General features: G+C 43.6%; 1 protein-coding gene across 1 annotated transcript; it reads right to left on the reverse strand.

The window, feature by feature from the left end:
• On the reverse strand, positions 1-27,084 carry nr1d2b (nuclear receptor subfamily 1, group D, member 2b). The gene is made up of 10 exons (XM_080735988.1): positions 26,739-27,084; positions 19,771-20,199; positions 17,881-17,969; positions 14,746-14,890; positions 12,232-12,491; positions 10,923-11,313; positions 8,048-8,322; positions 5,024-5,209; positions 3,633-3,843; positions 1-1,713 (listed from the first exon to the last, which is right to left on the reverse strand). The coding sequence occupies exons 1-10, from the start codon at positions 26,755-26,757 to the stop codon at positions 1,469-1,471; spliced, it is 2,250 nt and encodes a 749-aa protein (XP_080592114.1). The 5' UTR covers positions 26,758-27,084; the 3' UTR covers positions 1-1,468.
• Positions 27,085-27,729: the final 645 nt, after the last annotated feature.

The following is a 27,729-nucleotide window of genomic DNA, read 5'->3' on the forward strand; positions in this document are numbered from 1 at the left end:
TATTTGACAATTTGGCCAATGTTTAATTTGTCATTTTATTAAAAAGTCCTTAAATTGTCACTTTAGAAATGTGCAGATACCCTCTATACACTTAAACTTTATGTTGGTTTGTTTACTGTTGAGTGAGAAAACAATGTTGCACATTAAGTTAATCATCTGGGGACCCTCAACATAATGTGGTCCCCACAGGTTGAGAACCACGGCCTAAACAATAATACACGAGTTAAGAAGATTCACTGAAAACAGCCGTTAAGTCAAAAATCACTCATCATCACACCGATCAAAAATACAAATGCAAAAATACAGTCTACACATGCTGTACAAAAAAGTGCTTCTAACCTTTGTACAGTCGCACACAATGGGCTAAAACACACACACACACACACACACACACACACACACACACCACCGGGAACACGGTAATTTGTGGTTGTGTGTGTCTTTGCCATGAATGCGTTACCATAACAACGTCAACAGACCCCCTTGGGCCCTACAGTACAATATGAATTCATATTTCATGTGGTCTTCTGTGAAATATTTACCCCCACAGTCAAGACTTTAGAAATATTTACCCCCAAAGTCGAGACTTTATGGCTCCAGCTTCGAATGCTACCAACTCTCTGAATGTGAATCAGTCTGGTCTTTCCAGACCAATGAATGGTGCAGTAGCAGAGATACTGGGCTACAGACGGGCTCCGTTGTCACCATTCAATGCATCGATGGCAGCAGGTTTTTAACATTCAGTGACAAAAGTCTGGGAATTGAAGACTTAAGGGGAACACACACCGAACGCAATGAACTAACCCACACTGGCGGCGTCTGCCGCCTCGCCTGCCGCGCCGATACGCCGCTGTTCTATTTTTCCAGCGTTGCCGCGCGGTGAACATGTTCTCCCATGGTTCTCCCCACCGGGGGAAATGGATGTGCTGTGTGGCAGCGCGCCGCATCCAGTTGGGGTTACCGCGCGGCACGTCACGTGCGTCGATACCCACGACGCGACGCTGCGCAGCCGTCCGCGTCCAGTGTGTGGTGTGTGATCCCCTTTAGGATTCTGTCCTCCTGGTTCTTACGGCGCTGAGTCGGCTCATTCAACCTTACATCTGACACAAGGTGAGACCCCTCTACCCTGTGATCTCTGGCGGTCCCTCTGAAGGCCTAAAGGGGGCCCAGAACCACAGGTTGGGAACCAGTGTTTTGGGAGTCTCTTCATCATCATCATCATCATCATCATCATCAGTGCAGTGTTGAAGCAACTAGTTTGGGACACAGGGATCCGTGCAACACAACGCAACGCAACGCAACGCAACGCAGAAGGAAGGCTGAGGGTCTCCCTCTCTCCGCGGGTCAGTCAAACCCGAGGCGGACCCCCAGGGACCCCCTCCCCACAGCGTCCTGTCCTGTCCTGTCCTGTCCTGTCCTGGTCCCCCATGGTGCAGCAGTAATAAATAGCGCCACCTTCAGGCCAGCCTCAGCAGGTCACCTTGAAGGCCAGCAGCCTATCAGAGTGCATGTTGTTCAGAGTTCGGAGGTCAGGAAGCTTCAGCAGCAGTTTGGTCAGAGTGGTGACTGCTGTGTTCTGATTGGTCAGTTCATTAGGATGGTTCTGATTGGTCAGATCGTTAGGATGGTTCTGAGAGATCAGAGAACGCAGAGCTGAGATCAGAGACTCCTGGAGAGATTCCACCGACCGCACGTCCTGAAGGCCCGCACGATCTGACACACACGCACACACGCACACACCCACGCACGCACGCACGCACGCACACACACACACACACACACAAAAACAAAGACAAAATGCTAGGTTTAGACAGATGCAAAACCTTGGAGAGCATGGCGACCACTAGCTCTGGTCCATGGCGTCACCTCCAGTGACACTCTGACAGACCCGTCTGCAAATCAATAGACCGCGTTTTCTCAGCCCCTGCGAGGGATCAACTTGAGTCAAAATAAACTAAACTACTTCACTACTCACCAAACCAAAGGTAGTTTTGAGTTGTTGAAAGTCTATTCTCCGCGGTGGTGAACCCCTCAGCACCCCACCCACTCTGTAAAATACACTATTTTTGGCATGAAATAAAGTGCATCCAACTCGACCGCCGCTTATTTCCGGGTTGTGAACCATTGTGTCTGAGGTGGCCGCTGGGTGGCTCGAGGTGGATGCGTTTTATTTCATGACAAAAATAGTGTATTTTACAGAGTAGGTGGGGTGCAAAGTAGTTTATTTTGACTCAAGTTGAGCCCTCGTAGGGGCTGAGAAAACACAGTCTATTAATTTGCCGACGGGTCTGTCAGAGTGTCACAGAGGTGACGCCATGGACCAGAGCACGGCGACCACATGACTTCCACACTGCTTTTAGTTTGATAACTTCTGACAGCAAATCCAACATCCAGATAATCCAGCAGCAAACCATCCTGTTACAGTACATTACTCTGTTATGTTATTGTCTTTACATTTGTAATTATTATTTAGCCTGTCATACGCATTACAACATTGGAGAACATAAGAATGTATGTTTCATGTTTGTCCTGCTACAGTAACGATGCATTAATTATTAAATGAGTAATTAGTAAACAGTTAACTTCCATATTGTTAGTAAAGCTACAGAGAGCCACTAGGGGGCGACCACAGAGCTGCATGAGGCTCCTGAGCCGTTGCAGAGCCATGTTCTAGGGTTAGGGTTCTAGTCAGCCACACATTGCAACACTAGATCTGTTTTAATCGGATGAATCTAGGGTTGCAATACCTTTTTTGCTATCTGATTGTATTAAACAATGTCAAACTCACCAATATTGGGGCTGTATGGAAAGCTTGCCTTATCCTCTTGCTATCTGCAAAGTGTTTGTTTCATAAAAATTCACTGTAGAATTGCTATGATTTATTTTCTGTCAAGAAATTCAGTTCAGGTGATTATTTTCAGGTGCTGGAGTTTGGAAGCGCTCGTGGGAAGTCACTCAGCGGTCCTGTGTACCAGCTGGTTCTAAATGTCACATAATGCAGGAGGCTGCGGGACATGGCGTTATAGAAGACGAGCGCTTCTGAAGTTCAACACTTAAACAATAAACCATGTCTGCTCGGATTTCTTGACAGAAAGTAGCTCATAACATGTCTACGGTGGAGTTTTATGAAAGAAACTCTTTGCAGATAGAAAGAGGATACTCTGAGCTTTCCATACAGCCCCAATATTGGTGAATTTGAAGTTGTTTAATACAATCAGATAACAAAAAACTGTGTTGATGCATTGGCTGCCTATGGGAGGTATTGCAACCCTAGATTCATCCCATTATAAAGATTCTAGTGTTGCAATTTGTGGCTAGGGTTCTAGGGTGTCTAAGTTTATGGTTAGCACCACAGCAGTGAACAGGTTCATCTCCTGCTCAGTGAGGGTTAGGTTTAGGGTTTAGGTTTAGGTTTAGGTTCAGTACAGACCTGCAGACACCAGGAACACAGCAGTAAATAGGTTCATCTCCTGCTCACTGAGGGTTAGGGTTAGGGTTAGGTTTAGGTTAAGGGTTTAGGTTAAGGGTTCAGTACCTGCAGACACCAACACCACAGCAGTAAACAGGTTAATCTCCTGCTCACTGAGGTTTAGGTTTAGGGTTAGGTTTAGGTTTAGGTTTAGGTTCTATACCTGCAGACACCAGGACTACAGCAGTAAACAGGTTCATCTCCTCCTCATTAAGCTCCAGACTCCTCAGCTTGAGGTTGAAGTCCATCATGTTGGTCATCAGCTCTCCTGCTCCCAGGGCCCTCAGAGCCTCCAGGTGGAACCTCTGACCTCCCAGGAAGGTCACGCTGCGCTGCGGAGCGTCAAACAGCCTGGAGAAACGCAGCACCAACACCTGCAGGTCAGAGGTCACAGAGCACGGCGGCAGCGAAGCCGCGGTCAGTCTGAGAGGAGCAGGAAGAGTTTAACGCATCAGGAGCAGCCATGACTCCATCATCACCTGCTGCATCTTTACATCATGAACTGAACGGATGACAGGAGGGGGTGAGAGAGGGGGGGGGGGGGGGGGGGGGGGGGAGAAGAGCTGCAGGGTGAAGGGATGGAGGGAATACCAGTAGAGATGGACCGATTGCAAAATGATTGGCCGATACCGATCCACCGGTTGTATGAAGGTCTGACCTGCCAAAACAGATTTTTCCGATACCGATTTCTTTAGCTAAGAACTAGAAAATAGGGTTGCACCAATACCCTTTTTTTCAGGCCAAGTAGGCCTACAATACATACTTCAATGTGAGTACCAATAAGCAAGAAGAACACTAATGCCAAATCAATCAAAATAGTACAATATCCAAAATCACAGACAATATCCAGTCTAATATGACCGTCTGGACTAGGCAGGAGGAAAGCAGGTGACACATGCTTTTTTACCCTTCTTGTTGGAGACGACATTGACACAGGATTATGGAATATATCCTTACATTGCAAAGGTAATCAGCACCATCTGTATTCTGTAGGCTGCCACTAAGTAGACTGGCTGCTACTACAGGACCAGAGCATCATGCTTGGTGGGGTGGTGGGGTGAAGGGATGAGAGAGGGGTGAGAAGAGATGGTGGGGGTGAAAGGATGGAGGAATACCAGAAGACTCCCTGGAGAACACAGTGGCCTCGTCTCTCCCAGTGGTTCTCAAACCTTTTGGCTGGTTAAATCTAACCTTATTCCAAACTTAAACCCTCAGTGAAACGGTGCCAAAGCCTAACCCTATTCCTAATCTTAACCTCAGTAAAACAAATATACCAGAATACTAGAACCGTTCCACCAGGCAGTCAACGTGAGGTCAACGTGAGGTCAACGTGAGGTCGGTGGGAAAATAAATATCAGCGAGAAGGTTTTCTGGCATAGATAGATAGATACCTTTATTATCCCAAGGGGGAAATTCAGTAGGCATGTGGACCGGTTAGTTTACCGATGGAGGGGGTTCAGGTTGAGAGGATGACCTCTACGTACCTCGAAGGTCCCAGCCTTCAGCAGGCAGACCTGGTCTACGTACCGATGGAGGGGGGTTCAGGTCACGTACCTCGAAGGTCCCAGCCTTCAGAAGGCAGACCTGGTCGTGCTGTGACAGATCTCTGAACCCTGGGATCTTCTTAGCGAACTCCACCACCTCCCTCACAGCGGGGGTGAAGCTACGACTGAACTCCTCCCACACCTCCTGACCAGAGAGATGCGGGTCCACGTGGGGGGAGATGTTCATAGGACACACCTGGGGAGGACACAGTGATGATATTAATACTCTATGATCATCTATCATCCTCCACACCTCCTGACCAGAGAGATGCGGGTCCACGTGGGGGGAGACGTTCATGGGACACACCTGAGGAGGACACAGTGATCAGTGTTAGAGAGGCAGGGGCTGACATTTCTAAAAGGTGAAAATATTAAAAATAGCAGACCTCCAAGCTCACAATGCTTTGAGCTGCAACAGTTTACAGTTTACAGTTAGGCATTTAGCAGACGCTTTTAATCCAAAGCGACTTACAATAAGCAGATAAAACATCAAGTGCCATACCGGGCAACCGCTTTTGGAAAAAAAAACATCCTTTCAGTTCAGGGCTCTAATAATAAGAGACTGTTTGTCATTTCCATCCTTAAGGTACAATCTAAAAAAATGGTTACTTGACAATCAAACGTGTGACCATTTATAGTCTATACATAGTATATTACATGTATGTATATTTTTAATGATCCTTTTTCTAATATAGGGTTCTGGTGCCAGCATTTTGTTTACAGGTGGAATAGTATAGTACTTGTATGTATAGTATAGTATGTATATGTATGTAGTATGTATGTATAGAATAGTATAGTACTTGTATATATAGTATAGTATGTATATGTATGTATAGTATGTATGTATAGAATAGTATAGTACTTGTATGTATAGTATAGTATGTATATGTATGTATAGTATGTATGTATAGAATAGTATAGTACTTGTATGTATAGTATAGTATGTATATGTATGTATAGTATGTATGTATAGAATAGTATAGTACTTGTATGTGTTCTAAATGCCTTCTCCTGATGTAAGGTTATTGTTGTTGGTATGTGTTGTTTTGTCTTCATGTGAGGACTACAGATGAAATGTTGCATTCTTGCTAAATCCGGTGTATTTACATTGCATTTATGTAGTGTTCATTAATGTGCATTGTCCCGTCTAAATAACAAATAAAGTAAAGTATCAATATAATAAGCAAGATAATGTGTCAGTACATCAACAACAATATAACACAAGCATAGGAATATCAATCTAGAAAAACAATAACATAGGTAGACCATGCACCTAATCAGTAAAAAACTTCTAAAACCTAAAAAATGCTATCTGACTTCATGTAAGGTCATTGAGGGAAGGGGGAGTAACAGGGGCAGTGCGACGCGTTGTGAGCTTGGAGGTCTGCTATTTTCGATACTTGATACCACACTGAACAAAGCATAATCAAGTGAATACTGGAGATGTGGCGTAACGGCATGGATTTCTACACAGAGAGGACAATTCTTTCAACATAAGACACTGCAGGAGAGGTGCTGCGAGGAGAAGTTTAGAAGCGGCGAGGAGAGCGGGCGCGGTCCCGTAAAATTCCTGCGAGCGTGCTCGTTTGTGCATGCGTACGTGGGCGGCAAGAGATGGATTGTGTTCATCTTTGTGAAATGCTGCGCAGCGTTTACTCACTGAGCGAGTGTGTTTGTGTCTCACTGAGTGAGTGTGTTTGTGTCTCACTGAGAGAGTGTGTTTGTGTCTCACTGAGAGAGTGTGTTTGTGTCTCACTGAGAGAGTGTGTTTGTGTCTCACTGAGAGAGTGTGTTTGTGTCTCACTGAGAGAGTGTGTTTGTGTCTCACTGAGAGAGTGTGTTTGTGTCTCACTGAGTGAGTGTGTTTGTGTCTCACTGAGAGAGTGTGTTTGTGTCTCACTGAGTGAGTGTGTTTGTGTCTCACTGAGTGAGTGTGTTTGTGTCTCACTGAGAGAGTGTGTTTGTGTCTCACTGAGAGAGTGTGTTTGTGTCTCACTGAGAGAGTGTGTTTGTGTCTCACTGAGAGAGTGTGTTTGTGTCTCACTGAGAGAGTGTGTTTGTGTCTCACTGAGAGAGTGTGTTTGTGTCTCACTGAGAGAGTGTGTTTGTGTCTCACTGAGAGAGTGTGTTTGTGTCTCACTGAGAGAGTGTGTTTGTGTCAGAGTGTGTTTGTGTCTCACTGAGAGAGTGTGTTTGTGTCTCACTGAGAGAGTGTGTTTGTGTCTCACTGAGAGAGTGTGTTTGTGTCTCACTGAGTGAGTGTGTTTGTGTCTCACTGAGTGAGTGTGTTTGTGTCTCACTGAGAGAGTGTGTTTGTGTCTCACTGAGAGAGTGTGTTTGTGTCTCACTGAGAGAGTGTGTTTGTGTCTCACTGAGAGAGTGTGTTTGTGTCAGAGTGTGTTTGTGTCTCACTGAGAGAGTGTGTTTGTGTCTCACTGAGTGAGTGTGTTTGTGTCTCACTGAGAGAGTGTGTTTGTGTCTCACTGAGAGAGTGTGTTTGTGTCAGAGTGTGTTTGTGTCTCACTGAGAGAGTGTGTTTGTGTCTCACTGAGAGAGTGTGTTTGTGTCAGAGTGTGTTTGTGTCTCACTGAGAGAGTGTGTTTGTGTCTCTCTGAGAGAGTGTGTTTGTGTCTCACTGAGAGAGTGTGTTTGTGTCTCTCTGAGAGAGTGTGTTTGTGTCTCACTGAGAGAGTGTGTTTGTGTCTCACTGAGAGAGTGTGTTTGTGTCAGAGTGTGTTTGTGTCTCACTGAGAGAGTGTGTTTGTGTCAGAGTGTGTTTGTGTCTCACTGAGAGAGTGTGTTTGTGTCTCACCGCGGTGCGGCCACAGCTGATCCTAGCGGCAGCCCCGCGGTACCCGCTGCCCGTCTGTAGGAGGCTTTAGTGTTGAAGAGTCCTTGAGACTCTGAACCCCTAACTGCTCCTGATGAGCTGCGCATGGTTTCCTCTGACATCGCTGTGTGAATGTGTGTGTGTGTGTGTGTGTGTGTGTGTGTGTGTGTGTGTGTGTGTGTGTGTGCTCCTCTGAGTACGTACCAGGTGCGTTCTGTTGCTGCCTCTGTGCAGAGGACCCCCCAGAGGACCCCCCAGAGGACCCCCCGGCTGCTGCTGGGGAGCCCGGGGACCCCTGAAGGAGCCAGCAGCATAGGCTGGACACTGGCCACTAGGTGGCGCTGTGGCCCCAGGCAGCCTGTAGGGACAGAGGCTGGGGGCAGCAGCATGGTGACCACTAGGTGGCGCTGTGACGCTGGGAGAAGCAGGAAGGTTCTCTGGAGCTCCAGGAACGCTACTGCCACCTGGTGGCTCCTGGACTGGAGACAATAAGAGTTTAATTAATATGATGAAGTAAACAACACTGGAACAAACACATTAAAACACGTTTCAATTAAAACTAGAAGCAGTGCTCTTCCGAGCACAGGTCTCCACCAGGCCAGGCGGCCTGTTATAGCGCCACCATGAGGCTGATTTGAAAAGTTTGAAGTGACATTTTTTCCTCTGCCTAGTGGGAATGTGCGTGCAAAATTTCACAAACAATTGCACGCTGTGTTCGTGATTTGAGGCAATTTGTCCAAAACGGACCAATCTTACAAACTTTGAAAGCCAATCTCAGCCAATCAGGATGGAATATGGACAATCAGACAGATCCATGTCGATCACATGACTGTAGAGATACTGTCTACCGATTTGCGTGATTCTTGGACAAAATCTGTAGGAGTACTGGCCATAAGGTAGTTTTGCACAAATTGGCCTCCTGGTGGCGCTAGAACAGGCCCATGTGAAAAATGTGGGGCAGAGGTTCTGAATAGACCGTTTGTCAGCCTTCTGATTGGTCCCTGAGACTCCCTGACTGGCCAACCAGAAAAAAACATTCACTTTTTGCTATCGGGGGTGGAGTTTGTGCAGTGGAGAATGTTGCTTCAGGCTTTCAAAAACTGTCCGCAGTGCGCGACACGGAGATCGGCCGGTACGGTGATAGCGACGGCAAGCGTCAAGCGATCTCGCTCATCATAACGAATAAGCTTCAACAAACTAGTTCACATGTACCTTATCAATGGTCTAAGAGTCACGATTGGGTACATATAATTTAAATGGGCAGAATTACGAAAAGCCAGCCTATTATGTGAGGAGAAACATTCTCTCTGTCCTCTTCCTAGTACCCAAGATGCAATGCGCTTCTCTTTCTATCTCTGATCCAGAGGATTAAACTAATTAAAACATTTATTTTTCGGGGGGAAACTACTGTTTTGCTATGTAATTACTGTACCTTTTTCTTCCCTTTTTATTAATATCACGTAGATGTGTTTTTTGTGGTACTTTATATAGCTGTAATGAGGCTATGAAGGGGAAAAAAATCCCATCCACTTCCACTATAAAAGAATCTGCAAAGAGGATTCTGTCCCACTGGGATTAAACACATTAAAACATATATTTTCGGGTAAACCCCCTGTTTTGCAATGTAACTACTGTACCTTTGTCTTCCCTTTTTATTAATATCACCTAGGTGTTTTTCCTTTGGTACTTTATATAGCTGTAATGAGGCTATGAAGGGGAAAAAAATCCCATCCACTTCCACTATAAAAACAATCTGCCCAGGGTTAATGTCCCATCATAGTAACAGGGCAGAATGGGGCGGGATTTACAAAAGGGTTTATTGGCATCCAGGGAGTGTGTGTGCTCAGTTTGGCAGCGACCGGGCCAACGGCGCGGGAGATTAGCTGGTAACAAACTGGAGGACACACGGACGCACGCATGGACGGACACACGGACGGACGAATGGACAGGGGCGAAAACATACTCTCCCTCATGCCTTCGGCTGGTGGAGACAACGATGCATAGCTTGTGAGGTTCAGGCAGAGATACTCCAGAGGTTCACACTGTGCTGCACTATGCATTCACATACTGTATATACAATAATATATATTGGTTCATTCTATTGGTGAGTTGTCTGACTGAACTGAAACGTATCTTCCAATATTTTAGCTGTGACTGTTTTAAATCCTGTTGTCTTTATTTGTGAAAAATTGTGAAAACAGCCACACAAAAAGTTGAATCCATCTAATAATGAAGTAAGATGTTGTAATGTTTGTGCCTGTAAGAGTGCATGCATGTCACTCTTTTGTCTGTATTGGGTTCGATCAGCTACAGTCAGGTACAAAAGGGGGTGGGAGTTTATAGGTTTTACTTCTTCTCACTCCTTTTCGGATATGTTATTATTTTGTTTTGTTTCGTGCTTTTATTACTTGCTATGTTTTCATTTTATATTCTTTATTTTTTGTCTTGTGTTTGGAAGTGCAAAATTGTACTGTTTTTAATTGACATATTCTAAATAAATATGACTAAACTAAACTAAACTAAATTCTTTAGTTCTTTCCCCTGCTTTGGTAAAAACCAAGGGAAGGTATTAATTACATACTGTACATTTACTGTATATAATTAGTGTACAGTAAATGCTTGGTGGAGTGTGAGCAGCAGTGTGTCTACTGGAAGTTAGTGAGGATAATTCTGTTCCATGAGCGGAGCTTAGTGACTTTTCTTCCTTTTCTTTTTGGGCGGTGCTAATGTATGTCTGTACGTACGTATGTCCCACCCCATCCTGTGACCCTGGGCATACAACAAACGTTGGACACAACCGACAGCGGTTAGTAGCGTTTAATAATCAGAACTAGGCTTGTGCAGCGACTAAATACAGAGCAGCTTTCTACACAAGCTGCTAAATCTGCATGATGTCGTGGATATTCCAATTACATTTCTTAAAATCTGAATAACCCAGGGATTTAAAAAAGATTTATTCTCTGAACATTGCATCCATCACTTGTGCCCTTTTTGGCTAACAATGAGGACAGAAAAAATAAAGTGCAATTGAAAACAAAAGAAAACTTCAAAAGGAAATCAAATTAAAATAAAAGCTAACCTTGTTGAGCTGCCATGGTTGCCATGGTAACCAGGTTGTTGTGGTGGTTCCAGTTGTCTCTCCTCTCCTCCATGACCGAGCTGGTGATGTCACTGTTGGAGCTGATGATGTCATCACTGGAGGTGATGATGTCATCGCTGGAGGTGGAGCTCCCCAAGGGGCCACTGTCCTTTATGGTGGGGGGTCCTTGGATGGGGGGTCCTTGGATGGGGGGTCCTTGGGAGAGGGGTCCCTGGGTGGGGGGTCCCTGGACGGGGGGTCCGTGGATAGGGGGTCCCTGGGTGAGGGGTCCCTGGACGGGGGGTCCCTGGATGGGGGGTCCCTGGACGGGGGGTCCCTGCGTGAGGGGTCCCTGGACAGCCTGCTGCTCCTGGTTGTACATGAAGGTCCCCTGGTGGTGGAGAAGTGTCATTGATTGATTGAAGTATTGATTGTCAGTTTGCATAGGATAAGGTACAGTTTCATGACAGTACAGTTCACTGGTACAAGGTCTACTAAAAAGCCTCTGTCTTATTTGTGAGCTCGCATGAAGGTGAGAACACTATGTTATCTTCATTATTGCCAGACCCATGAAATGGGTAGGCCTACATAAGCAAATGTCGGTCTGTCCGGGTTTTCTATATAAAGGGTATATATGATGATGACATGATGATGACATGCCTACAAAAGGCATGATGTCATAAATGATGATGACAGACAGGGGGTCTGGCACAACCAGGTTGACCTGGTCTATTTATTTTAGATATTGTTGTGTTCTCGCCTGAAAGGTGAGAACACTGTTATCCTCATTATTGCCAGACCCATGAAATGGGTAGGCCTACATAAGCAAATGTCTGTCCGGGTTTTCTATATAAAGGGTATATATGATGATGACATGATGATGACATGCCTACAAAAGGCATGATGTCATAAATAATGATGACAGACAGGGGGTCTGGCACAACCAGGTTGACCTGGTCTAGTTTATATATAGTGAGTTCCGTCGCAGACAGTATAAAGGCAGGGCCCTTAGTCAATGAGGTGCAATTGAGGTGTGTAAATCTGGGAGTGGTGTTAGCTGGGGTATTGGTTGAGCTTCACATGACAGCACACTGCAGGATATAGTCACCAACGAGCCCACACTGTCTCGTAGGAACAGTATTTCTAGTTAAAATGTACCTTTTCAAACATTTTCTCTTTTCACCCCCAAACAAATAGAGAAAATAACTGATCTACAAGCTCTCAGTGTGTTGCTCGGCAAAGCGCTGATAGCTTGTAGATCCACTACTTTCACTATTTTTATAAATTGGTGTTTAAGTGGATCCCATACCTGGTGGGCTCTGGTTACCGTGGTAACCTCCTCCTCCCCGCTGTCCGAGGCGCTGGAGGAGGCGGAGCTAGAGCTGGTATCCATGGCGACCGAGGGCTCCGGGTCCGAGCTGGAGTCCGATTGGCTGGAGGGCGAGGGGGCGGGGCCCAGGGGCGTCTGGTTGCCGTGGAGACCGTTGTTCATCATGTTGTTCATGGCGCTCTGCATCTCCAGCAGGAGGCGCTGTTTCTCACGTTTAGGAATACGACCAAACCTCACAGCTGGAACACATATAATATATAACATATAATAACATATACTATATACCTGTATTATATTACCTTCACTAAAACACCTGAATACGACCAAACCTTACAGCTGGAACAAAATCATTGTTATAATTATTTAACTAACTATTAGCAATACAATAATAATGCTTCAATAATATACAATAATAAAGCTTAAGGGATGTGGCCTAAACATGAATCCATGACTGACTGACTGACTGACTGACTGACTGATTAACTGACTGACTGACTGACTGACTGACTGACTGACTGGCTGGCTGGCTGACTGGCTGACTGACTGACTGACTGATTAACTGACTGACTGACTGACTGACTGACTGACTGGCTGGCTGGCTGACTGGCTGGCTGGCTGGCTGGCTGACTGGCTGACTGACTGACTGACTGACTGATTAACTGACTGATTAACTGACTGACTGACTGACTGACTGACTGACTGGCTGGCTGGCTGACTGGCTGACTGACTGACTGACTGATTAACTGACTGACTGACTGACTGACTGACTGACTGACTGGCTGGCTGGCTGACTGGCTGGCTGGCTGGCTGACTGGCTGACTGACTGACTGACTGATTAACTGACTGACTGACTGACTGACTGACTGACTGACTGACTGACTGACTGACTGATTAACTGACTGACTGACTGGCTGGCTGGCTGGCTGGCTGGCTGGCTGGCTGGCTGGCTGGCTGGCTGGCTGGCTGACTGACTGACTGACTGACTGACTGGCTGGCTGAGCCATAGTACAGTATGTGTCATAATCACTATGATGTCATTCTGATCCCAATAAAACATATTCTGTCACACTGTCAGACAGACACTCATCACCACCAGAAGACACTTCTTAAAGGGTTAGGGGTTATAATAGGGGTATAGTATAAGGGTATAGGGTTGTAATAGGGTAGTGTAGGGTATTATCTTACAGTCTCTGGACATTCCCACCAGAAGACACTTCTTAAAGGGGTAGTGTAGTGTATTATAGGGTTGTAGTAGGGTAGTATAGGGTAGTGTAGGGTATTATCTTACAGTCTCTGGACATTCCCACCAGAAGACACTTCTTAACTCTCCTACTGCCAGATCATTTATTTATTTATTGGGTCTGGCGCCATCAAAAAGCGGCTTACCTTTGCGACGTTATAGTAGATAGACAGACAGACATTTATTTATTTTTTTTTATTTTTTTTGGTTGTGCAATAGTGCACTTTGGTCTGCCAGGCAGCAGAGGGCGGCGTCATGCGAGAATGAATGTGAATTTGCCTGTTATGTGTTGAAGAAGAAGAAGACCAGTCACTGGCCCCAGAGCCTTACAGCCAGAGGAAATCAACAAGGAAGTGAATTGTTCTCCGTTGATCTAACGCATAATGGATTTTTTACACCATCACCGCGGAAAATGTGTTTACAGTAGACGGCCGCGCGACCCCTCATCAGCTTACAGTCATCAGACGAACGAACCGAACGAGCGCCGTATTGGCGGTAAGGTCTTGCGCAATCGGGCGAACGTGAACGTTCAAAGCGTGGGAAGAGTTAAAGGGGTAGTGTAGTGTATTATAGGGTTGTAGTAGGGTAGTATAGGGTAGTATAGGGTAGGGTAGGGTATTAACTTACAGTCTCTACTCATCCCCACCAGAAGACACTTCTTAAAGAGGTAGGGGTTATAATAGGGTTATAGTATAAGGGTATAGGGTTGTAGTAGGGTAGGGTAGGGTATTAACTTACAGTCTCTACTCATCCCCACCAGAAGACACTTCTTAAAGGGTTAGGGGTTATAATAGGGGTATAGTATAAGGGTATAGGGTTGTAGTAGGGTAGGGTATAGGGTATTAACTTACAGTCTCTACTCATCCCCACCAGAAGACACTTCTTAAAGGGGTAGTGTAGTATATTATAGTATAGTTTAGGGTATTATAGGGTATTATAGGGTAGTATAGGGTAGGGTATAGGGTATTAACTTACAGTCTCTACTCATCCCCACCAGAAGACACTTCTTAAAGGGTTAGGGGTTATAATAGGGGTATAGTATAAGGGTATAGGGTTGTAGTAGGGTAGGGTAGTGTAGTGTAGTAGGGTATAGGGGTACAGTAGGGGTACAGTATAGGGTATTAACTTACAGTCTCTACTCATCCCCACCAGAAGACACTTCTTAAAGGGGTAGGGTAGTGTATTATAGTATAGTATAGGGTTAGTATAGGGTATTATAGGGTAGTGTAGGGTAGTATAGTGTATTAACTTACAGTCTCTACTCATCCCCACCAGAAGACACTTCTTAAAGCGACACTGCTGGCAGCGGTTCCTGTTCATCCTCATGATGGGACAGCTGTCGTTCTTCTGGCACCGTTTATACTGGATGTTCTGCTGGATGGACCTTCTGAAGAACCCCTGTTAGAGTACCCAACACAATGAGGACATTACTGGATGTTCTGCTGGATGGAACGTCTGAAGAACCCCTGGAGAACCCAATACAACCACATTACTGAATGTTCTGCTGGATGGACCTTCTGAAGAACCCCTGGAGAACCCAATACAACCACATTACTGAATGTTCTGCTGGATGGACCTTCTGAAGAACCCCTGTAGAGAACCCAACACAATGAGGACATTACTGGATGTTCTGCTGGATGGACCTTCTGAAGAACCCCTGTAGAGAACCCAACACAATGAGGACATTACTGAATGTTCTGCTGGATGGACCTTCTGAAGAACCCCTGTTAGAGGACCCAACATAATGAGAACATTAACACCGTTTATACTGGATGTTCTGCTGGATGGACCTTCTGAAGAACCCCTGTAGAGAACCCAACATAATGAGGACATTACCGGATGTTCTGCTGGATGGACCTTCTGAAGAACCCCTGTTAGAGAACCCAACACAATGAGAACATTAACACCGTTTATACTGAATGTTCTGCTGGATGGAACGTCTGAAGAAACCCTGTAGAGAACCCAACATAATGAGAACATTACTGGATGTTCTGCTGGATGGACCTTCTGAAGAACCCCTGTTAGAGAACCCAACACAATGAGGACATTACTGGATGTTCTGCTGGATGGACCTTCTGAAGAAACCCTGTTAGAGAACCCAACACAATGAGGACATTACTGGATGTTCTGCTGGATGGACCTTCTGAAGAACCCCTGTTAGAGAACCCAACACAATGAGGACATTACTGGATGTTCTGCTGGATGGACCTTCTGAAGAACCCCTGTAGAGAACCCAACATAATGAGAACATTACTGGATGTTCTGCTGGATGGACCTTCTGAAGAACCCCTGTAGAGAACCAACACAATGAGAACATTAACACCGTTTATACTGGATGTTCTGCTGGATGGACCTTCTGAAGAACCCCTGTAGAACCAATACAATGAGAACATTAACACTGTTTGTACTGAATGTTCTGCTGGATGGACCTTCTGAAGAAACCCTGGAGAGAACCCAACATAATGAGGACATTACTGGATGTTCTGCTGGATGGAGCGCCTGAAGAACCCCTGTAGAGAACCCAACACAATGAGGACATTACTGGATGTTCTGCTGGATGGAGCGCCTGAAGAACCCCTGTTAGAGAACCCAACACAATGAGGACATTACTGGATGTTCTGCTGGATGGAGCGCCTGAAGAACCCCTGTTAGAGAACCCAACACAATGAGGACATTACTGGATGTTCTGTTGGATGGACCTTCTGAAGAACCCCTAGAACCAATACAATGAGAACATTAACATCTTGTACTGAATGTTCTGCTGGATGGACCTTCTGAAGAAACCCTAGAACCAACACAATGAGAACATTAACACTGTTTGTACTGGATGTTCTGTTGGATGGAACGTCTGAAGAACCCCTGGAGAACACAACCAGAACCACCACATTACTGAAGAACCCCTGTAGAACCAACCAGAACCCAACACAATGAGAACATTAACACCGTTTGTACTGAATGTTCTGCTGGATGGAGCGCCTGAAGAACCCCTGTAGAACCAATACAATGAGAACATTAACACCGTTTATACTGGATGTTCTGCTGGATGGAGCGCCTGAAGAACCCCTGTAGAGAACCAATACAATGAGAACATTAACACCGTTTATACTGGATGTTCTGCTGGATGGAGCGCCTGAAGAACCCCTGGAGAGAACCAATACAATGAGAACATTAACACCGTTTGTACTGGATGTTCTGCTGGATGGAGCGCCTGAAGAACCCCTGTAGAGAACCAATACAATGAGAACATTAACACCGTTTATACTGGATGTTCTGCTGGATGGAGCGTCTGAAGAACCCCTGGAGAGAACCAATACAATACAACCACATTACTGAATGTTCTGTTGGATGGAACGTCTGAAGAACCCCTGTAGACAACCAATACAATGAGAACATTAACACCGTTTGTACTGGATGTTCTGCTGGATGGAGCGTCTGAAGAACCCCTAGAACCAATAGAACCACCACATTACTGAAGAAACCCTGTAGAACCAATACAACCACATTACTGAATGTTCTGTTGGATGGAACGCCTGAAGAACAACGGACTCACTCGCTAGCTTTTGCCGTGGACTTAAGACTCACCTTTTCAGACTCCACCTAAACCCTTAGCACTACTGAAACACTCAATGACCATACATGAAGCTAGTTAGCATTTGTTTTTAGGTTTTTAGAATCCTTTTTTCTTTACTGTTTTTTAGATTGATTTCATATGCATTTGTTATATTGTTGTTGATGTTCTGACATGTTATCTTGTTTATTATTGTGATGTTTTATCTACCTATTGTAAATCGCTTTGGATTAAAAGCATCTGCTAGATGCCTAAACTGTAAAGTGTAAGAACCCCTTTAGAACCCAACAGAACCACAACATTAATGGCCTGCTGGAGAACCAACACTTGTACCAAGCAGGTTGACCAACACTGCTTGTACTGAATGTTCTGTTTAACCTGCTGGATGAACCCCTGTAGAGAACCAATACAACCAGCAGAACATTAACATCTTGTACTGAATGTTCTGCTGGATGAACCCCTGTAGAGAACCAATACAACCAGCAGAACATTAACATCTTGTACTGAATGTTCTGCTGGATGAACCCCTGTAGAGAACCAATACAACCAGCAGAACATTAACATCTTGTACTGAATGTTCTGCTGGATGAACCCCTGTAGAGAACCAATACAACCAGCAGAACATTAACATCTTGTACTGAATGTTCTGCTGGATGAACCCCTGTAGAGAACCAATACAACCAGCAGAACATTAACATCTTGTACTGAATGTTCTGCTGGATGAACCCCTGTAGAGAACCAATACAACCAGCAGAACAGGGGAGGTGAGTATTATGGCCAAGGTCACTGCTCTAACACACAGCCCTGAGGAACACCGTACCTTGCAGCCCTCACAGGCATGGACTCCGTAGTGAAACCCTGAAGCAACGTCTCCACACACCTTACACTGCAACACCAAGCCACTGAGCTCTGAGGAGAGGAGAGGAGAAGATACATGAGATCTCTATGAGGGGAGGAGAGGAGAGGAGAAGATACATGAGATCTCTATGAGGGGAGGAGAGGGGAGGAGAAGATACATGACATCTCTATGAGGGGAGGAGAGGAGAAGATACATGACATCTCTATGAGGGGAGGAGAGGAGAGGAGAAGATACATGACATCTCTATGAGGGGAGGAGAGGAGAGGAGACACCTTACACAGCAACACCAAGCCACTGATCTCTGAGGAGAGGAGAGGAGAAGATACATGAGATCTCTATGAGGGGAGGAGAGGAGAGGAGAAGATACATGAGATCTCTATGAGGGGAGGAGAGGAGAGGAGACACCTTACACAGCAACACCAAGCCACTGATCTCTGAGGAGAGGAGAGGAGAAGATACATGAGATCTATATGAGGGGAGGAGAGGGGAGGAGAGGAGAGCCATGTCTCCACACACCTTACACAGCAGCATAGTTTACTGTTAGCAGTTTGGAGAGGCTGCCGTCTGTAAGTGGTTTTCAGAGCGGTTTTAAAAGAAGTTCCTTTAAGGCCTTCAGTAAGGCCTTCCACATGTTAGTGCTATAGCAGGAGAGAACATTTGACCCTTAGTTTGAGCTGAATCTGGGTTGAACATGATCTGTAGAGCTGCCTCTGGTGGAAAACCAGGTAGCAGATGTGTTTTTTTTCTTTCTATCACAGTGTCACCTACTTTAATTGTGAAGTTCTCAACTAGGCTAAGTTTCTAGGTGGATTGAGAGTCTGTTGCTGTCTGCCAGGTGCAGATCATGTTTAGTTCACAGTTAAGGGCCTTTTCAACCTGCAATACCTGAGACTAGGAGAGACGGGTTTTCAAACACTTTTGACTCTGGTCACCTTTTCAGACTCCACCTAAACCCATAGCACTACTGAAACACTCAATGGCCATACATGAAGCTAGTTAGCATTTGTTTTTAGGTTTTTAGAATCCTTTTTCTTTACTGATTATATTGGGGTTTTTTTTTAGATTGATATTCATATGCATTTGTTATATTGTTGCTGATGTTCTGACATATTATCTTGTTTATTATAGTGATGTATTATCTGCTTATTGTAAGTCACTTTGGATTAAAAGCGTCTGCTAAATGCCTAAACTGTAAACTGAGGCACCCTGGACTGGCCTCACAGCACCCTAGGGTGCCACAGCACCCACTTTGAGAAACCCTGATTAATGGTAAAGTAATGGTAATGTAGGGTGCGTTCGGAAATGCGCACTCAACGCACTGGTGTGCCATGTTGTCGTTTGTTTATCCGGTGCACTTGGTGCGTTGTCGTTCAGAAATCCAGTGCGCAGCGCACCGGTGTGCTGAGTGCACGCACTGACCTAGGGTGGGGTCTACTCAGTGGATGGGGTTTGGCAGTGTGGTGCGTCGGTGTGGTGTTTTGATTGGTTGGTTTTCATGGCCGTGTCTCGAGCGCTTCTCAGCTGTGAACAATGGAGGAAATGACCGCGAAATGCAGCATTTGCAGCTTCATTGGTAGTTTGGGCTTGATAGTTTCACACACATCAACATGTAAACTAACAGCAGGAAGGCCAATGTTATGAATTACATCTCCTTTCAACATCAACGTTACGTTAGCAACTGCTGCTTTTCAGAAAGTTTACCTTCAGAGTTCAGAGTGAAAAAGCTCACAGCTGCATCTTATCTGGTCGTTGGTAAATAAGCCACACTGAATGCACTCTACAACGTCACGCCAACTGCACTCACTCGAACGCACCCGTAATCTAATCTAATATTAATATGAATGTTCTCACTCGTGATGCCTCCGGTCTTGGAGCCAGATGAGGAGGAGCGTCCTTTATTCTGGGGGTTGGTGTCTGGCGCCCCCCTGTGGCTGATGAAGGCGTTGCTCTGGGGTTTGGTGTCTGGCGCCTCCCTGTGGCTGAGGAAGGCGTTGCTCTGGGGTTTGGTGTCTGGCGCCTCCCTGTGGCTGAGGAAGGCGTTGTTCTTCTGGGGGTTGGTGTCTGGCTCCCCCCTGTGGCTGAGGAAGGCATTGCTCTGGGGGTTGGTGTCTGGCGCCTCCGTGTGGCTGTGGAAGGAGTTGTTCTTCTGGGGGTTGGTGTCTGGCGCCCCTCTGTGGCTGTGGAAGGCGTTGCGCGGAGGTGAGGAGCCCTGGTAGCTGCCATTGGACGAGTCGCTGTGACACGACTCTGGGCTGGAGCTGATGTAGGCTATCACCCCCCCTGGTGGTGGAAAACACAGTGAGAAATGAGAAGTCTTAAGATTTGTAATTTAAAGGTATCTTCAGTGATTGTATTTCATTCATATTAATTAAAATATAATTGGTACATTTTCCATTCATTCTCCTCACTAGAATGTGTGCTGACCATATAAGGACTTGTGTTACAAGCATAGCTAGATTTGGTTTTCAGAGGTGGCCAGCCAGTCCTCGACCAATCAGGGTAGAGTATGGCTGTAGTTATGTTATGATGTTTAGTTATGATGGTCAAAATAAAAGTTTTGAGAACCACAGTCGCTCTGATTTAAGAACGTTATGATGTTTAGTTATGATGGTCAAAATAAAAGTTTTGAGAACCACAGTCGCTCTGAATTAAGAACGTCTGCTAAATGCCTAGATTATAAACTACTGAAGGACTACAATTTGCCGGAAAGATCAAACCGGATTCAGTTTTAACCCAAAATATTCCCCTGCGCTCAAGGACATACTTTTAGGGCCTACCTAATAAACCCCTTGATGCGGAGTAGTTTTGCTTTTGAAAAATGTGTTTGGTATTTGCATCTTTTAGTCCAACTGGTAGCGACTGGCAAGACTACACTAGGCTACTGGAGCATTTTAATAGGGATTGGGGAAACAAACGAGGGGAACCAAATCAAAGCGACGCCGCTTCTTCTAGTGGTTTCCGCGCTTTAGGCGGAAACCAAACGGCCTGTTGTGAACGAACACCAGGCTTTCCCCCAGAAAGCCTGGTGGGTGAGGATATGGACCAGTGCACTGTAGGGCAGAACAGAGCAGCTGACCTGGATTCATCCTAACTGCTCTCTAGTTAGATAACATCATTACATAATACTACACACACTGAGACACACACACACACGCACGCACGCACGCACGCACGCACGCACGCACGCACGCACACACGCACACACACACACACACACACAAACACACACACACACACACACACACACACACACACACACACACTACTGTGCATATATCTCACATGCTAACTTGCCACTGATGTTGGAACAAAGAATTCATTTATTGCCCGATTACAAACAAATCATATCAAAGCAGCAAACACATCGTTCTGATCATCAAGATCTTTATGGTCAAATTACACCCATATGTTGATCTTACTGGCATGTACAGGGTTTCCTGCAGGAAAAGGTCTTGACCAGGGGGGGAACTCATGGCGCACGTGCGGCGGCATTTTTTATAGATAATTAATTAATTCGAGTAATTAATTCACTTAATTTGTAATATTAATTCTTATTTTTGCCCTATAAAAAAACACATGAATGTGCCCATGATGACGGAAAACACAACTAAATGAATTCCCTTATTTTAGACTAATTCTTATTTTTGCCCTCAACATAAAAGGAGAGGTTGACTCTTGTCTCTTGGCCAGGTGCTACAGATTTTAGGCCAGGGGGGCCCCCTGGCCTATAAAGTGCTGCAGGAAACCCTGATGTAGGACTGTAAGGTTCCATTTGGTTTCATTTGTATACTGTCAGAGTTACATACTTGTAAAGTTCAATTTAGACCTCCCAAAAGGAACCCAGAGAGTCTAGTTTTTGTCAAGTAACTTGAAAAATAACCATAAAAACCAACGTGAAAAAATAATCGTGATAAAATTGTGTATTGTGATACAGCTTGGGAAAATATCGTGATATTGTATTTTTCCATACCGCCCAGCCCTAGGTCAGATTCAGCAATGGTTTTTGTCATGGATTTTGAAGGTAAGACAGAAATAAAAGTCAGATTGAGTCACTTTATTGACACTATATTTACCACCAGATTGATGAATGGGTCTTTCTCTCCCCATGCTGTTGGTTTTCAGTTATAGAGGATCACAGTGGAAGTTGTTTTCCTGGGGTCACTTAATATTCCCCATTCATTTTTCCCATAGACTTTTACAAAAAATATTTATAACAATTATGTTAAGCCTGGAACCAAGCCATCCAGGATGGCAGTGAATCATGACCATAAAACCTTTGATCCTATGTGAAAACATATTTTAATATTACATGATTTGATATACTACATTTAATAACTACCCTTTGTTTAGCGATTTTCAAAATGTTCTTTTCATAGAAACAAAGGTTGTGTGGTCATGATTCACTGCCATCCTGGATGGCTTGGTTCTAGGCTTAACATAATTGTTATGAATTGTTTTGTAAAAGTCTATGGGGAAAATGAATGGGAGATTTTGAAGTGACCCCAGTAAACCACTTCTGCTGCGATGCTCTCTAGTTTAAGAAATACACAGCTAGTTAAATATAGCCTACAATATTACATGTCATATGTCAGGAGTCTTCAATGTTTTCAGGCCAAGGACCCCTTAGCTGAGAGAGAGATGAAGCAGGGACCCCCACAACCTGTTCATAGATTCCATATAGTTGCATTGTTTGACAGCACAATCATCAGTGTATTTTGGATTCATGTCAATTTGTGTTTTCAGATATTTAACCACTTGAACCGTCAATACTTAATAAACTTGACCTTTCACTCTGTACTTAGTCTGCTCTTTTTCCCCTCTACACCAAACCTCTTTGCAGAAAATAGCCGATCTACAAGCTCACAATGCCTGAGTTCTCTGAATATGGACGATAAGGTTCAAATCGTTAATATATAAAAAAGGAGAAAAAAAACTTTCTATCACTCAAAGATTTGGAGGACCCCCTGTAGTAACTCTGAGGACCCCCTAGGGGTCCCAGACCCCCTGTTGAAGACCCCTGTCTTATGTATGTGTAAATATACATTTGCGATGTTACTCTTGGAGGACTGGCCCTTGAGAAAAAAAGAAAAATAGATCAAAATAAACTATGATTAAAACATGATTTATGTTAGTTCTCTGGTTCTCTTTTTGTGTCAGTAAAAATGATCATGGTCAGATTAAGAGAGAATCATTAGAATTTCTAAATGGTTTTGAATTGATTAAGAAAGAATAAGTCCATTAGAGGCTAAGGTCTCCATCCATCCATAAAGACTCTATAGTTTTACATAAGATAAAAATGATGCATATTTAAAATGTTGAACAACACCGTAGCCAATCAGAAGAGCTCATCTCTAGGCTCCAGGAAACACTGTAGCCAATCAGAAGAGGCTGTGGGGGGTGTGGCCCCTCCCCCACGTGGCCCAGCCATGCTTTCTACCGCCAAGCAGACATGGAAGTAATCAGAGTACATGTAATCGAGTACTGTGCTACTACTAATAGTATTCACCGTTAACCACTTTATTTCACACTTTATCTTTTATAGAATAAATATGATTCTCTCTTAATCTTTCCATGCTCATTTTTACTTTTTTTTACAAAGAACAACCGAAATCATGTTTTAATCATGGTTTAACTTGATCTCTTTATCTTTTTCTCAAAGGCTATTCCTCCAAGAGTACATCAGACATGTATATATACTGTAGATATATATATGTATATGTATAATACAAATCTACAGGCTCATGACTGTCTCAACCAGGGGTTTTCAAAGTGGGTGACGGGGCACCCTGGGGTGCCGTGACGGCAGTCCAGGGGTGCCGCGAGATCATTTGATAATTATTTGGAATTTATTTGGACAATGTGGAAAATATTTAGTATAATTTTAAACTTGAAGTACAAAGTTATGTTCAGTCAGTTCTAACCAGAATGGCTGTTATCTCAACGTTTTCCTCGCAACATAATCACCAAAATATCATCACTGTCGGGCAGAAACCTCGTATCTCCAAGTTTCAAATGTGTACTTTTGGTAAAGCAAAGCCCTGCTTCATCATACAAGACTGTCGCACAAAACTAGTGAAAACAGCAGATCTACAAGCACACAACGCCTCGCGATATGAGGCGTTGTGTGCTTGTAGATCTGCTGTTTTCACTAGTTTAGTACATTTTATAGATGATAAATACAAAACGAACGGTTTTGGACATACAAGGTTTCCACCCGACAACGACGATATGCTATAAATATAAGGTGCTGGGAGTGAAAATTATAATGTAGGGGTGCCTCGGATTAAAACAATATTTATGGGGTGACCTGAGACAAAAGAAAAACCTGGTGTAGATCATATTATTTTTTTTTACTTTTTACTCAAGATATGTTTCAAATAAAAAAATACAAATTAAATTGTGGTAGCCTATATCGCCTAAAGAAAGAAAAGAAGGAAAAAACTCAAGTAGGCTTAATTCCTTTTTAGAGCTATATTTGTGAAATTCAGTTTACGTCACCCATTTTATACTGAGAGTACTTTTACTTTACTTTCACGTAGTCCTCTCACATGAGGACAGGAGAGGATGATGATGTGAGAGGACTGGAGTTGAAAGTAAAGTAAAAGTACTCTCAAGTAGTGATTTTGGCCTACATGTGTGGAGGCGAAAAGTACTCTATAGGCCTAGTAAATTATTAAAATAACTACAAATGCAAAATTTAACAAAATGCTCACTTTAACAAGGTATTATAATAATTATATTCTCCCCATCTTGACAGAATGGTATATTCCCAGGTTCCGCAGGTCAACTGCACAGGTGCAATTCATGTGGCACGTTTACTAACATGCCAAGTTTAGCTGCACTTGAACAACCGTTCCAGGCTGCCATATCCAGCCCAAGAAACCCTAGAAACGGGGGTAAAAAACTGTCAAAACTCGACAACGCCTCGCAGCGCGAGGCGTTGTGAGCATGTAGATCTGCTATTTTCACAATAGAACTGTGTTATCCAAAATGTAATGCATGCTTCTTTTCCATGAGGAGTTGAGGACTCCCATCTTTGCCGTACCCTAGCTTTTGCTGAACTGACGCCATGTAGTGGAGTTGAAAGTAAAAGTACTCTAAGTATAAAAGCAGAGTATTCTACATGGAGGTTAAAGTAAAAGTACTCAGTAGAGTAGGCCTATTCCACATGGAGGTGAAAGTAGGTCAGTCAGCTCGGGTCACGTGGCTTGGCGCGCCAGACAGCTGCGCGGTAATTATGTAACGCGTGTCACGGTCTCGTCGGCCAATGAGCGCAGGGCTTTGGTGCTGCGTCACGGCCTCCTGAGCCAATCAGCGCAGGGCTCAGGGGCAGCGTAAACACAGCGCACATGGCTAGGAGGGGAAGCCATGTGAGACTGAGAGACACAACACCAGTTACACTACTGTAATAAACACTCATTATATTTATACAATACACTACACACTACTACACTACTGTAATAAACACTCATTATATTTATACAATACACTACTACACACTACTACACTACTGTAATAAACACTCATTATATTTATACAATACACTACACACTACTACACTACTGTAATAAACACTCATTATATTTATACAATACACTACTACACACTACTACACTACTGTAATAAACACTCATTATATTTATACAATACACTACACACTACTACACTACTGTAATAAACACTCATTATATTTATACAATACACTACTACACACTACTACACTACTGTAATAAACACTCATTATATTTATACAATACACTACACACTACTACACTACTGTAATAAACACTCATTATATTTATACAATACACTACTACACACTACTACACTACTGTAATAAACACTCATTATATTTATACACTACACTACACACTACTACACTACTGTAATAAACACTCATTATATTTATACATATTTACACTACACTACTGTAATAAACACTAACTATAGGATTATTATGACCTATAAGAGCCATGTGAGACTGAGAGACACAACACTAGACTCTATGGAGACTCAAAACCTACTGTAACACAACACTACACTACTGTAATAAACACTAACTATAGGATATTTATACATATTCATGACTTATTAGAGCTTGTTGGTGAGGTTATTTAAATCAACACAAACACCATTAAACCACAATAAAACATTAATTCTACCACTGATCATCACAAACCTAAATATCTGCCACTCCTAACCCACTTCCACCCCCCTCCTTCTATAAGCTATAATGTTACACATAATAATATATAATGTTATATTCCTTCTATAAACTATAATGTTACACATAATAATATATATAATGTTATATTCCTTCTATAAACTATAATGTTACACATAATAATATTATAATGTTATATTCCTTCTATAAGCTATAATGTTACACATAATAATATAATAAAGTTCATAATTCAAAGCACTTATTCTTATTTCATTCTGCAGAAACAACTTTTATGGTTGATTGAATAACTATTATTATTACACCACAATGACAAGATCATTTGATACTAATTAACTGATTATTATTGATCTGCAGAACAAGATACTTTTAGCCTAACTTTACCACGTGTTAAATAAAACGTCAGGATCATTTATGCACCAATAAGGTGTCTGGTGAAAGAAACGTTTAAAGTTATAATAAATATAACATCATCTCACTGACCAAATGACTGCATCTACCAGCCTTGGTGGATAACATTATTTATAGCCTAGATAATATAACATCATATGATATCAATCATATGCTATAAAAAGGCTGTAATAAAAGTGAATCTAACATAATATCATGTCAAATAAAAAGAGTTGTTCTTTCTCACCAGCCTTGCTGGCCTCCATCTTTCCTTCTCCTCGTCAGCTGAAGTCTGAAGCCGTTTTTAAAACTCTTCTCTGAACGACCAGCAGCAACTGATCGATCACCAAGATCCTGATGGATCCGCAGCAAATCAATCAATCGATTAATTAATACAGCATCTATTCTGGCTCCCCGAGACGGATCGATAATAAGTGTTATAGATGATCAGCTCCTTTCCCTCCTAACAGCCTGGTCTGAAACCTGGATGTTTCAGAGGCAGAGAGAAAACGCCTAGAAAAGAAAAAAGATGGAATAGAAAAAATCAGATTGTTTAGAATCCTTCAGTTCTTCTCATCCAGACAGACTGAGACTCAGACTTAATGGAGGTAAAGTCTATAAAATAGAAGGATTAGACCACAGAGACACGTTGTGTGTCAGTCAGTCAGTCTGGCCGTTACAACTGACCCAGGATCTGCCATATGGAAGCAGTGGCGTCAGTTCAACAAAAGCTAAGGTATGGCAACATGACTGGTAGTCATGTTGCCATACCTTTAGCAACAGGCACGATTACAGTATAAAATGAATATAATATAAAATTACTTTTTTGATGAAGGCTGCTGCCATAGCTTGCCATACCCGATGTACGCCTCTGTCTGCATGGGAGGAACACTCAGACAGACACGTGACCTGGTTCACTGACTGACTGGACCCAGGCCCCGCCCACTGGACACACGCAGGCAGCGGTGACGTAATGACGTAACGACGTAACCCACTGACACACTTATAACTGACACTGTCAAGTCAGTGTCTGTTAATGATGAAGATAACAAGTATATTAATACATAATAATAATAATAATTATTATTATTATTGGATAAGATACTTTGTACTCAAGTAAAATAATATAAAACTAGCTCTGTTACAAGTACAGTCTATTCTCATTTTGCTGGAGTTATAATGAATACATGACAGGTCCACCTAAAACAAAGTCGACCCAAACTCGTTTCCCAACGGGT

This window comes from Nannobrachium achirus, assembly GCF_963921795.1.
Source record: "Nannobrachium achirus genome assembly, chromosome: 10".
NCBI classification, from domain to species: Eukaryota; Metazoa; Chordata; class Actinopteri; order Myctophiformes; family Myctophidae; genus Nannobrachium; species Nannobrachium achirus.